Raw genomic sequence first — 14,872 nt, 5'->3', positions numbered from 1 at the left:
TCACAGGCCTGTGTCCTACCAGGGACGTGAGCCTGTGAGCCCACTCTGTAATAGTTCTACTCATCACTGAATATTGAGTACTGAAGAAGAGATCCCCCTCGCACCTTAGCCACACCAGCATTCAGCACAGTGCACACAGAAGATGCTCTAGTAAATAAGTGAGGGTGCCAAGGTGGAAGAGCAGCCAGGCAACGTGCAGCACTCAATTCTCCACTCAACAACCATTTCCATCACCTTGTACCAGCCACTGCAAGTCAGGTCCTCTGTGGCTACAAGCATTCAGCATGATACAGTGTCATCCCCCAGCACCCTAAACATCAACACTGCTCAGGTTCCTAAGGGAATGGCTTTCCTTTATTCTCCCAGCACCACTGCCACCTCAGCACATGCTCAGCCATGTCACAGCTAGAACAAAGGTAGGAATGAGCAGTAAATGACTAGAGGAATGAGGAGCCAGGGCTGTGGAGCTGCAGTGAGGTAAGGAGAACAGGCAAGGTGAAGGGTATGGAAAGTGGCAGCAGTAAACAAAAGGCATTCAATTTAAAAAGTCCAATTGTATGTGGGATTCTAGGCAGACTTAGGGCTCTAGAAGTAGATGGCATTTTGATAAGAGCACATCTGGGTATCAGACAGGAGAACAGGGCTGTGGCAGGCTAGATGGAGCCAGTAGCTATATGAATGGTTTAGAGTTGAGACAAAGAGTATGTAATAGAAGAACCAACACAAGAAGACAAGGAAAAAACAAGCTGTTAGGACCCAGGAGCTCTGCTGAAGTTGAAGAAGAAGAGTTGCTAGCATCAAGACAGACCTAGATAATAGGTCTCTGGCCTAGGCTTTTATAAGATTTCTTCTGCTACATGAACTGCTAAAGGTAGGCCAAATGAGTAACTGGGAGCTCCTGGTTGGTGCACAGTGGGTAGGGTGAGAGAAAGCATGAGCCTCTGACAGGCAGATCTTGCTAAACAGATAGACTGAATGAGGCTAACTAGAGTGTCCAAAGCAGTATGTGAGCCCAAAATGGCACAGCCAAATTTGATAATGGAGATGGCTACACAACAACTAGAAAGATGCTCAATACGGTCCAGCCCTATTTCCAAACAGAGGCCCCAGTAGAGAGACCATGTCTGAAATACGGAGATAGCATGTTGAGGTAGAAAGAACATGAAGTTTAGAATCAGACAGAGGCTGAAACTCAATTCTGTCTCCCAATAGCTGTGATTCTGGGCAGGTTACTTCTGTGAGCTTCACTTTCCTCATCTATAAAATTAGATAGTCAATAGGTTTTGTAATAAAAGATTCTGTCATAAGGTTTTATAATAAACAGCATCTGTACAGAGATTAAACAGCAAACCTGGCCAAAGAAACCTGGTGTTCAATAAATGATAGCTATTATTATTCCTACAAATAGTCATAGTAGTATACATAATACCATTATTGCACATGGAAACACTCTTCCTTACATATATGGTCGATAATAATGATGATAATAATAATAATAAAAATATGGTGAATCGGCAACCCCAGACTTAACAAGCTAATCTGTTTCTGGTAACATCAGAAAGTCAAACCGTGATAAGTCAAAGGTTGCTTATAATGGAATTTGTAGCTTTACCCTGAACTCTAATGTTATGCCAGTATGTTGCATTTTATACCACACAAATCATCACGTCTTTTCCTTCCCTCTCTCCTTGCCTGCCTTCATTTATCACCAGCATTGACTGAATCATCCTGGCAATCACTTGGTAGGGAGTGAGCACTGGTAGAAGTTCCACTTCCATCAGGAAGTGGTAAATACAGGTTTGGGTAGTTACTATGGGTGGAGGGTGTCTTGAATGTGAGGAGGAGGGTAAAAAAATTTTTAAGTAGGATATGATTATCCACAAGTTGCATCTTCTAAGAGTCATCTACGTTTGTATAGTGATTTATAATTCTTATACATAAACTATCACATTCTACTTCAAATTAAATGAAGCAGGATACATATTATTATCTCTTGCTTACAGATTAAAAAAAATAAAGCCCAGAGGGGTTCTGGTGACTTCCTCCAGGTCACACACTGTAAAATGATGGAAGCAGGCTAGAACCTGCATCTCTGGATTTGTAACTTGGTGCTTATCCATCATAATTGTTCTATAACCTGTGGGTTAATACATCAGGTACATTTTAAAAATATATTTATATTTGATATTTTCCTCACTTGAAAGAAAGCCCTGATTTCTTAGAAATGTAGCCTACTTCTGAAATAGCTTTAATTCATTTAATAAGTATGGAACTTAATTATATTTATAAAACAGTAATCTCCTTAAATTTATATTTATTATTTCTTGAATTGATTTTAATGTGTCCAGTATTTTAAAATTTTCTTGAACAGATTTTAAGTTGAAAATAATATGTTCACTGTATTATGTTGGAAAATATTTCCTTTCAGGGACTAGTAAATTATTCACTTCATTGCCCTCAGAGATAAATTATTCATTATAAAAATGCTTTTATGAGTAAAATCATACAATGCTTATTGTGACAGTTAAGCGTTCTATAGAGCTTCATATTTTAATTTTTTTTAAATGGCACTTTTGTTTCTTATAGATTAACAAAATTATTCAGTTCTCTGTGAAATAAATACACTGTTTCATTAAAGACCTATGTGCTTTGACGTATGTCAAGATGGGCCAGCTATAGAAATCTGCAGTGTATAATGTTATTTATTAGATATTTCTAGCTCAGCAGGCAATTCAGCCAATTTTAAAGTCTCTAAAGTTTTGTAGTCTGGTTATCTGGCAGTACTAATTATTAGAATACCCAATACCAATTTCTTTGTGCAGAAGTCAATATATAAGCAGATATATTTGTACCAGTAGCTATCCTTTCATGTTGCTCAATAGTTTCTGTTAAATTTATAGTTATATGCACACATACCTTAATTCCTTTCTCAGAGTAAATGATCTCATATATTTTGTCCCTAAACAAATTTTTAGCACAAATTTCTTTTTTAAAATGTGAAATCCCTAACTGAAATAAATTTCATTTGTTAACTGGGAATATTTGCTTTGTTCACTGCAAAAACAGATTTAGAGAAGCAATCTTCAAGATAAACAGAAAAAAGGAAACTACTTGGTCCTAGTCAAAGAAACAAAGGCTTTTTGCATCTTATTCTTTGGCTGTTTTACCTTACCACATAAACATGACCACTTACCAAGTGGCAAAAATGCAAGACGGTTTCCAGCCATGGAGAGCTCATTGAGGCTGGGCAGCTGGCAGAGATGGCGCGGCACATACCATAGACGATTTCGGTCCACAGTGAGGTACTGCAGAGAAAGGCACAGGTGAAGCCTCTCGGGTAAAGTTAGCAAACGATTGGTAGAAATGTCTAGTGTCTGCAGCTCCTTCAAATCGCCAACCTCTACAACCAAAATCAAAATTAAGATAAATCGCATCCTGATGAATTTAATTAAATAAATTAAATAAAATGAATCAATACTGTAACTGTTCAACCAAATAAAATCAGAAGCTGTAACTATTTCCATAGACACAAATGCTAAAGCACGGTATTTAGGGCTAGCATCCAAATAATCCAGTGTCTTCAAATTAGCCTGCTAGAATTTCTTCCATGGAGAAAAGGGCTGGCAGTGGAGAAAAGAATGACACAAAGTGGTAAATCTGAATCAGAAGTCTATTACTATGGCTTCTGCTTCTTGATGAACCAAAGTTGCTTCTAGGGTGAGAAAAGAATTAGAGTTACTTCAAGGTACCTGATTTTTGCTACTTGTGTGATTTTACTGTCCACCTAAATAGAAAATAGGAGACGTATATTATAGCATTCAAATAAGTGCAATTGGTTTATATGAACTGAACAGAAGATTTCTGCAGTAAGAATTAGGATATCTTTTGGAAATTTTTACCACAGTAAAAATTATAATAATTAAATGAAATTATTGTTAGGTAACATTTTTAGATATTGTCCAGCCATGTGGCTCCTTTTAAAACCCACTCAAAGTATACATAGCTGTAAAGATTTACTTTAATTTCACTCAAATTAAATACTTCCATTTATGCCAAAATTCCCTCATTATTGAGGTCTAGAGTTGTAATCTGTTCCATGGTGAGTACAATTATGTCTTTCTTGTACATCAAATCACCAAGTCTTGAGTGAAGAATGGGAAATTCTTTACAAGGAACTTAGTTCTTCTCAGGGAAAATCACCATTTTAGGGGAAGGACCATTGACCCTTTCCCAGGACAGCACATTCCACTGAAGACTCTACAGTAAGCACCGTGCAGGATAAGCCTACTTCTTCTGTATCATGGACACTTAAATGTCGAAGACCACTATGATGCCACCGTTTGCCCTTCTCTAATCCTGTCCCTGATCCTGAGCCACTCCTCTTAGGTTAAGGTTTCCCACACTCTGCCACTTGATTGTACCCCTCTGGGCACATTCTAATTTGTTCAGGACTTGGATTAGTATTAGCAACATCTTCTCTATTGGATGATAAAGTCTTCTGCCCTCTTCGATGCTCAATTAAACAGATCAGCTTTTCATATTGCTACAGACCAGGGGTTGGTGAGCCATGGCTCACAGGCCAAATCCTGGCTCACAGGGGTTGGCAGCCCATGGCCTGCTTTTGTACTGCCTGCAAGCTGAATCTGGTTTTACATTTTCAAAGGATGGTAAACAAGGAAAACAACAAAAACAAAGGACATGTGACAGACCACATGTAGCCTGAAAAGCCTAAAAATATTTACTATCTGGCCATTCAAGAGAAAGTTTGCTGGTTTTTGCTATAGACATTTTGTTAGTAAGAATATTTTTAGTAACTATTTTACTTGTATAAAAGTAATACAGTAATACAAGTGCAAAATACACTAATTTCTAGTTATTTTTATAATACTTACAAATTTGTGCTAGGAAGTTCACACTTTATTGCTCAATTTCCCCAAATACTGAACAAAATACACATTTGAAGATGGGTAGGCAGAATTCTGTACACAGCCTGTGACTCTGAAGGGAAGTTTTGTTCTATTTGAACTTAACTGCTACACGTGGGAGTCAATTTCACTATTGGCTCCACTGGCACAGTGCTCCACCCAGTAAACCTGTCTATTTTGCAAAACAAAAATGCTCCTGATTTGGGGTGTGTAGGGATGAGAGAGTTGGAGGAAGAATCATGTTTTAGAAGTATATTAAAAAAAAAAAAAAAAGAAAGAAAAAGAACTAAAAAAACCTTTCTGATCTAATTTCACAAAATGATTATAGGAGTGAAGTAGGACAGAAAGCAACCAATCCACTACACACAGTGGGGCCAGGTACCAAGAGAAGGCGACAAGGCCTGTGCCACTGAAAATCCTATTACATCAATTTGCCACAGAAGCTCTGAGAAAGAAGAGCTAAATGGAGGCTTGAAGAAGCTTTGGTGAAATTTATTGAAAATGGGAATTTGAATATGTCAAAAGAATATGGATACAGCATTCCCAGCAGGGCATGGGGGTGGGGCTGAAAGCACGAGGAAAGGCATGGAAGGGAAAAACTAAATACAGCATGCACAGTGGGCTCTTTGGGGCCCAACAAATGCCAAAGACACCAATAACCAATGAGAGAAGAACAGAAAATAAATCCAATACAGAGGGCTTGGTGGAGACAGGGATGATAACGAGAAGTCTGTACTTATTATAGTGAGAACTGACATCTCCTGAAGATTCCCAAAGGATGTAAGGACTCTTTTGGAGAGGTTAGACCAGGAAATACGCAGAAAATGATGACACGGAAAAAGATCCTAGACTAAGAAAACAAGTAGACATTTGACAAGAACGTAGAAGCAAGTGCAATAGAATGTGAAGGTAAATTCCAGAGATATTTTAACAGAAGCATGAGGTAGGCTGGATTGGATATGGAAAATAACAACATAGTAAAAAGTCAAAGGTAAGTTTCTAGATTATTATGCTTTAAGTATGTTGATACTAATGATAAAAAAATTATTTTTACAGAAAAGAATATTAGAATTTCATTAATATTCCTGAATTGCATTATCTATAAACCACCTAAAGATATTTGAAAAAAATTCATTAAAATTTACAGGGAAGCAAGCAAAATAGATAACTTGCATCATTATTTCAAAAATAATAAAATCTGTAAAAAAGTGTTTTGACGTGGCTGGAAAAATTACTATCCTTAATTTCATTTCATTTCCTTCCCTTTCCCCATTTTTCCCTTTTCTCTTCCTTTCTCTTCTCTTTTTCTTTCCTTTCTTTTCTTTTTTTTTTTTTTTTTTTTGAGACCTCGGTCACCTGGGTTAGAGTGCAGTGGTATCATCATAGCTCATAGCAACCTCAAACTCCTGGGCTCAAGCTATCCTCCTGCCTCAGCCTCCCTAGTAGCTGGAACTACAGTTGTGTGCCACCATGCCTGGCTAATTTTTTCTATTTTGTTGTAGAGACGAGGTCTCACTCTTGCTCAGGCTGGTCTCAAAGTCCTGGCCTCAAGTGATCCTCCTGCCTTGGCTTCCCAAAGTGCAAGGATTACAGGCATGAGCCACCGTGTCCAGTTTGGTCCTTCATTTCAAATTTGCTTTTTCTTACTGTATTATAAAATGGGGAAATAATATGTGATTATAAATTTAAGTTTTGATGTAAAATATTAATATAAAGCTTTAAGAAGATCAATAAAGGTCAAATAAGATAAACTCAAAGAGATCCACACCTATACATATCATAAACTGTGAAAGACAAAGATAAATACAATATCTTGAAAGCAGCAACAAAAAAATGACTTATCATGTTCAGGGGAACAACAAAAAGTAAAAAATATGGGGTAAAAAAAAATCAACATAGTAATTGAAATTGCATACCAAAAAATATTTATCTAACATAACAGAAGGCAATAACAGAAGTACAGAGGAAATGTAAAATACAAATGGCAAAATGGCTGATATATATACACGACTATATCAATAATTATATTAAATGTGAACAGATTAAACAGCCCAAACAAGAGAGGATGTCAGACTACATAAAAAACAATATGCTATCTGTAGGAAATATATGTTCAATTCAAAGGCACCAATAGGTTAAAAGTAAAAGGATGGAAAAAAATACACCATGCAAACAATACCATAAGAGAGGCAGAGCAGCTATATTCATTATCAGAAAAAACAGACACTAAGGAAATACTACAACAAAGAGGAATATTTATCTCTTAATGGTAAAATGGATAATACTTTTAGAAAGATATCACAATTATAAACATATACACACCTAACAATAGAGCTCAAAATTACATAAAGCATACAGTTTACAGAATTGAAAGGAAAAGTAGACATTTCAACAATGGCAGATGGACATTTTAATACACCACTCTCAATAACTGATGGAACAATTAGACAGAAAATCAGCAAGGACACAGAAGACTTAAACTACACAATCAATCAAATAGGTTTGAGCCACAATCTGAAAAGACACAATCCTGAGCGCCATATTCCTGAATATTGAAATACCCAAAGATCAAAATTCATAAAGTCTAAAATCTTGAATGAAAATCATCACCTCAAAAGATCAAAATCCCAAAAATATAATTTTGAAAAATAATTTAAAAAAATTATTTTTAAGACATTTGTATACATCTTTAAAAGGCAATTTATTTGAAAAACATAAAAACATGACAGGACACTTGACACAATAAAATAGGCAATAATATACATATTTTTACAGGCATAAACATTCAGGTACATTAATGACTGTCATGTAGGTGTAACAGCTTTGAGCAGACAAACCAGATCCATTAAGAAATAGGTCAAAATGTGAAATGTATAAACACATATCACCAGGGTTGGTAATTGTGTGCACTCAGCTTTATAATTGCGGTCATCTGAAACACTATGATGAACAACTTAAGACAAAAATCAATCAAAAACTGCAATGGGTCACCACTGAATATGCAGACACCCAAAGAGCCAACATCTTGAGAAATTTTATCTGTCACAAATGCAGTTGTACAAAAAGGACATCTCTTCATTTACTGAGGAAGTTTCAACATTTTTTACGAATACACACAATGCTTACGCACAAGGTCAATGTTGTGGTAATGCACTTTCATGGAGTCAAATTTAGAAAAAAATGCATAAAATGAATTAGAACTCTCTAAGTCTTTACACAATTTATACCTCCAGTATTGGAAACAATGTGAAGATGAAATACATAGCATAGCGATTTGGCACTATGTGTGAAGGGGTAGAAGTTGCATATCACTGAAAAATTTGGCTGGGTAGATTTCTTGTATTTTTCACCTCTCTTTTAATTTCTATGATCTTCAAAACATTCTCTGCACTTGTACTTGAAGAGTGGTTATGGTCTCCAAATTTTGTAAGTGTATCCTGTCCATCTGGAAGTCTGGTTATTGCTAGACCATTGTATTTAAGTCATTTACTGCTTTCATAGCACCAATAATAATTAGCTTTTAAATGTTTAACTTTCACCCCTAAGTAGCTTTATACACCTAACTTATCATGGCCTTTCTGCAAGAGAACAATTTCACAGATCTCTTCCATTGTGTTGTAAGAAACCCAGTAAGAAGAAATGGTTTTTGGCTTCCCCAATACCAAATTTGTATTAGTCAAGGTTTTCCAGAGAGACAGAACCAAAAGGGTATGTATATAGATATAAGAGAGAGGATTTATGAGGGGAATTGGGTCATGCAATTACGGTGGCTGAGAATTCCCATGACAGGCTGTCTGCAAGCTGGAGACCCTGGGATGCTGGTAGCATGGCTTAGTCCAAGTCTGAAGGCCTCAGAGCCAGGGACGCCAATGGTGTAACTCTCAGTCCGAGATCAAAAGCCTCAGGACCTGGGGGGCCCTGGTGTAAATCCTGAAGTCCAAAGGATGGCAAACCTGGAATTCTAACGTCCAAGGAGGCAGAAGAGAATCTGTCCCAGCTCTCAGAGAGACCAATTCACCTTCTGTATTTGTTCTCTCTGGGACCCTTGCCTACTGCATGGTGCCTGCCAACACTGAGGGCAGATTTTTCCCTATCTAGTCCACTCAGATTCACACACTAATCTCTGGAAACACCCTCACAGACATCCCAAAATAATGCTTCATGAGGTTTCTAGGTATTCCTTAATCCAGTCAAGGTGAAATCTAAAATTAAATTACGCCTTGTCAATTTGGCATGAATAGGCATCTTCTTAAACCACACTTAATTTCCAAATAAAGACAATAACAAGGTAATATAATAGTTCCACCTAATAAGATGCAGCTTGGATTGAACTAACATGAGGCAGCTATCCTGAGTACAACTCAAACACATTAATTGCTTCCCCAGAATTCATCTTTCAGGATTTCAACATTCAGAACTTCAGTCTTTTCTTGATATTGTGATTTTTTGGATTTTAGACATTAGGGTAAACTTTAGGGATGTTGATCTTTAGGAATTTTTATCTTTTGAAATTTCAACATTTGGGGTTATGCTGTTTGGGATTGTGTCTTTCAGGATTAAGATCAGCACTGCAACCAAATCGACCTAATTTGACATCTAAGAACACTACAGAATACATATCCTTTATAAGTATACACAGTACATTCTCCAGGACAGACCATGTGCTAGACCATTAAACAAGTCTCATATTTAAAAGGATTGACATCATACAAAGTATGTTCTCTGATTGGAAGGGAATTAAATTATAATAGAAAAGCAGAAAGAAATCTGAGAAATCCCCAAATACTTGGATATTAAACAATGTACTTCTAAATAACCCACAATAATAAAAGAAATCACAAGGAAAATTGGAAAATATTCTTGACCAAATGAAAATAACACAAGTTATCAAAATTCATGGAATGCTGCCAAGGAAGTGGTTAGTGGGAGATTTAAAACCTTAAATGCCTGTATGAGAAAAGAAGGTTCTCAAATTCATTTCCTAAGTTTCTACCTTTAGAAAGGAGGAAAAAAGGTGAAAATGAAACCCAGAGTAAGCAGAAGAAAGGAAATAAAATCATAGTAGCTATCAATGAAATAGAAATCAGAAAAACAGAAAAATCAGTGAAAACAAAAATTGGTTCTTTAAAAAGATAATAAAATCTAAAAACCTTTAGCTAGACTGAACAAAATAAATTAATTAAAAGGAAAAAATGATACAAAGTAACAAACTTGGGAACAAAAGATGGGATATCACTGTGAATTTTACAAAAATTAAAAGGATTATAAGGGCATACTATGAATAAATTTATCCTAACAAATAGCAACTTAGATGAAGGAACATTTTTCTAGAAAGACACAAATTATCAACTCTAATTCAAGAAGTCATCAGAAATCTGAATAGATGTATCACAAGTAAAAAAACTAAATTAGTAATTTTAAATCTTCCCACAAAGAAAAGCCCTGGTCCAGATGGCTTTTCTCATCTATAAAATATTTAAATGCTATTAAATATTTAAAGAAGAAACAAATGCCTTTGTTTAGGGTCTAGAAAATGCCTTAAGGCAAAAATTAAACAAACAAAAAGTATCAAGAATGTAAAAGAAGTAGTAAAAACTTTCTTCATTCACAAATGACACTATCCTTAGTAGAAAATACTACTTAAGGGGTCCACAAAAGCTATTAGAACTAATAAACAAGTTTAACAAGGTCATGGGATACGAGATTAATATTAGAAAACTGTATTTCTATATACCAGAAAAAATAATTCAAAAATTAAATTAAGAAAATAATTCCATTCACAATAGCACCAAAAAAGAAAAAAGAAAGAATACTTGAGAATAAACTGAACAAAAGAAGTGCAAAACATATATGCTGAAAACTACAAAATATTGCTGAGAGAAATTAAAGCAGCTGAAAATAAAGAAGTTTGATCATGTTTATGAATCTGAAGACTTAACATTGGTGAGATGGCATGCACCCCAAATTGATCTGTAGATTCAACACAATCCCTACCAAAATCCCAAGAGGCATTTTTTTGGTAGAAATTGACAAGCTAATTTAAAATCTTATATTTAAATACAAAGGACCTAGATTAGCCAAAACAATTTTGAAAAAGAAGAATAAATGCCCTTCAGCAGTTGAACGGACACACCCTGGTATGTCCATACAGTGAAATATTACTCAGCAGTAAAAAGGAATTATGGATACATACAACATGGTTGAAGCTCAAATGCATTATGCTAAGTGAACGAAGCCAGACTCAAATGGTATATGATTCCATTTATATGACATATGAATGGATGAATATATAAATGATATAATTTATATGGTATGATTCCATTTATATGATATTATGGAAAAGGAAAAACTATAGAACTAGAAAATAGGACACTGATTGCCAGGGCCTGGTGTTGTACCAAAGGCTGGTGGTGTACAGGGGAACCTTGAGGGTGTTGGAACTCTTATGTATCCTGATGGTGGTGGCGGTTACACAACTGTATACCAAAAGGGTGAATTTTCCTGTATATGAAAATAAAAAATAAAAACAGTAATTCAAAAATTATTTTCAAAAACAAAATTCTTTCTAAAGGCTAAATATACATCTTAAATCAAAAAATTTGAAAATTACATATATTATCTGAACATTATAAAATAAGCAGAAGAGTTATTCTGGTTATAAATTCATATCATCAATTTCTTAGCTGTTTTTATTTCTAATAAAATGTTACTTGTATTTTTCTGAAAAATCTATTTTATATGCTTTTATTGTTTCTTTCTAATAACAGTATCTATAATTAATTTCATCATTTAAAAATTTAACATTATTGACATCTTCAAAAACATTTATTGCTATGTCACCTTGAAAGTAACATAGTATTACTGACAGAGTTACAATGCATTCCTTTTGGAATCTTGGTAGAATCCTATTCTTTTCAGCTGGTCTTCCAGTCACCACATCACTTCTAACTCCCTCCACCCTTTCAGTAGGAAGTAAACATCAGTTTTTATACCTTTTTTCCTTAGTGTCCCTGGAATCATCCTAACTTCACAGTTGTTTGCATTGTTTACTTCTGTGCTAAATATATAATACCTTCAAACTTTTCAGCTACTTATAGAGTATCCTGAAAATGATTTCATTATTGCCACATAGTAATTACTTAGACTAAGCACAAAAATAACATTATGGTGTCAATTTTGAAAAAAAAACACTAAGTCCCCTTTAAATCATCCTTCTGTGCTGATGAGCACTGACCTAACCTAAAATTTAAATGCGAATGGGAAGGAAGCCACCCACTCTATGCCCAGCCAGTGACCACAAAGAGTCAATAACAAGGCTTGCTATTTTCAAGCACTGGCTTTTTCCGGTACCACTGAAAACAGCTTTAATTTGAGCTCCAAAGCACACTGAGTTAAGGAGAACACACAGTAATCTCCCCTTATCCGCGGCTTCACTTTCCGAGGTTTCAGTTACCCACGGTCAACCACAGTCTGAAAATATTAAATGGAAAATTCCAGAAATAAACAATTCATAAGTTTTAAATTTCATGCCATTTTGAGTAACGCAATGAGATCTCACACCGTCCTGCTTCATCTTACCCTGGACATGAATCATCCTTTGTTCAGCAGATCCATGCTGTATGGGTACCTGCCCGTTAGTCACTTAGCAGCTGCCTTGGTTAGCAGATCAAGAAAACACAGTATATATATTAATATAAGGTTCAGTATTATCTGAGGTTTCAGGAATCCACCGGGGGTCTTGGAATGTATCCCCCATGGATAAGGGGGGACCTACTGTACAAAAAATAAAAGACAGCCAGGCACGGTGGCTCACGTCTGTAATCCTAGCACTCTGGGAGGCCGAGGCGGGTGGATTGCTTGAGCTCAGGAGTTTGAGACCAGCCTGAGCAAGAGCGACACCCCGTCTCTACTAAAAATAGAAAGAAATTATCTGGCCAATTAAAAAATATATATAGAAAAAAAAATTAGCCGTGCATGGTGGCGCATGCCTATAGTCACAGCTACTTGGGAGGCTGAGGCAGTAGGATCATTTAAGCCCAGGAGTTTGAGGTTGCTGTGAGCTAGGCTGACGCCATGGCACTCACTCTAGCCAGGGCAACAAAAAATAAATAAAAAATAAAATAAAAATAAAAAAAATAAAATAAAATAAAAAACAATATTTCAATTCACTATACAGCAAGTCTCCATTTTTATATTCATTTTCTTTCCCTTGATTGGGCTGTGGAATGAACATACTCTGATATGTAGAAACAGATTCAAATCATAATCATGTTACCTATTAGCTGTACAACTTTGGGTTATTTATCCAACTATTTAGATTACTGGTTTGCTGTTAAAAAAAAAAAGTAAGAGACTAACACCTAACTCAAGAGGTTAATGATGTGATTAAATGAAATATCCCATATAATTCAATAATACATGGCTGAAAAATATATATTTCCAATTTTCAGTTCATCATACTACAAAGTATTCTAAATGTAATCTCTGATCATAAAATACTTCTGTACCTGATGTAGTTTTTATCATGGAAACAACTGCAAACACGTGTATATGTCTGTTAAGGCTAACATAAGAAAGCAAGATAAGACCAACACATGGTGAAATCTGAGAGCTCAAAAAATGACCCTCTCCCTAAAATAATCCTAAAAATTTGCAAGAGGCAAACACCACAGCAAAAAACACAAACAGCTCGTTACTACAGTAGACACTGTTGACTGCCTTATTTTCAGCCATTTCCTCCTAATCATACAGCACTGAGTTTGTTCAAGTCTTCATTTCTATGCCACACAGCCCATGTAAAGCAGGGAAGGCTGAGCACTGGGCCTAAATTTGTCTATGAGTTAAGTTCTTCTCCCCTTGGCCCAGTGACTGGTTAAGTACTGAGTATGTGACCCAATTCAGGGCACTGAGAATGACATAGAATACCACTTACTAACCACTGACTCAGCCACACACATTCATTTGCTAGTGCAAAAGGAAGGTTTTCAGATATGGTTTAGAGAGTTCCCTATGCATGTAACTTATCTAAATGTTTATGTAAGTACTCTAATAAAATCATAACTAGATCTGAACTGAGGTATCAAGGTAAGAAAGATGAAAACAAGAAAGGAAAAAGCAGTAAACACTGTATAGGATGTACTAAATTAAATCTAGATGTGTGATAAGGTGACTAGAAATTTTTAATACAAATATTAATAATTTTTTTTAAAGAAAGACATACTATAAGACATAATATGATAATATCCTGCATTCACTTTTAAATTTTTATTTAAGAATATTTCAGAATATTTTATTTAAGAATATTTAAGAATTTCATCCATGAATTGCTTTTGTACAGTTTGAGTCAAAGTTATAAGTATACTCATCCCCCAGAGAGTATGCATTGTACCCATTAGGTGTGAATTTACCCATCCCCTTTTCCCCTTCACCAGCTTGATTTCCATTGACTTTTACTTCCATACGTGTACATGAGTGTTGATTGATTTGTTCCAATTTAATAATGAGTACATGTGGTGGTTGTTTTTCCATTCTTGTGATATTTCACTTCGAAGAATGGTCTCTATCTAGTTCCATCCAGGTTGTTACAAAAGGTATTAGTTCACCATTTTTTATGGCTGAGTAGTACTCCATGGTATACATATATCACATTTTATTAATCCGCTCATGTACTGATGGGCACTTGGGCTGATTCCACATCTTTGCAATTGTGAATTGTGCTGCAATAAACATTCAAGTGTAGGTGTCTTTTTGATAAAATGACTTTTTTTCTTTTTGGGTAAATACCCAATAGTGGGATTGCTGGATCAAATGGTCTGCTTTTAGTTTCTGAGGTATCTCCATACTAGTTTCCATAGAGATTGTACTAGTTTGCAGTCCCATCAATAGTGTATAAGTGTTCCTTTCTGCATCCACACCAGCATCTATTGTTTTGGGACTTTTTGATAAAA

General features: G+C 35.5%; 1 protein-coding gene across 3 annotated transcripts in view; it reads right to left on the bottom strand.

Annotated features, from left to right (window-relative positions):
* The window catches only part of LRRC28 (leucine rich repeat containing 28), a 121,159-nt gene that overhangs the window by 41,690 nt on the left and 64,597 nt on the right, over window positions 1-14,872 (bottom strand). For all 3 annotated transcript variants that reach the window (XM_045560496.1, XM_045560497.1, XM_045560495.1), the window contains exon 6: window positions 3,194-3,400. In XM_045560496.1, the coding sequence (XP_045416452.1) occupies window positions 3,194-3,400 (207 nt within the window). The remainder of the gene's footprint in view (window positions 1-3,193; window positions 3,401-14,872) is intronic.

The sequence above is a fragment of the Lemur catta genome, chromosome 9, assembly GCF_020740605.2.
Source record: "Lemur catta isolate mLemCat1 chromosome 9, mLemCat1.pri, whole genome shotgun sequence".
Classification (NCBI taxonomy): domain Eukaryota; kingdom Metazoa; phylum Chordata; class Mammalia; order Primates; family Lemuridae; genus Lemur; species Lemur catta.
The sequence above is the reverse complement of the archived record's forward strand: the minus strand, read 5'-3'. Positions and strand labels throughout refer to the sequence as shown.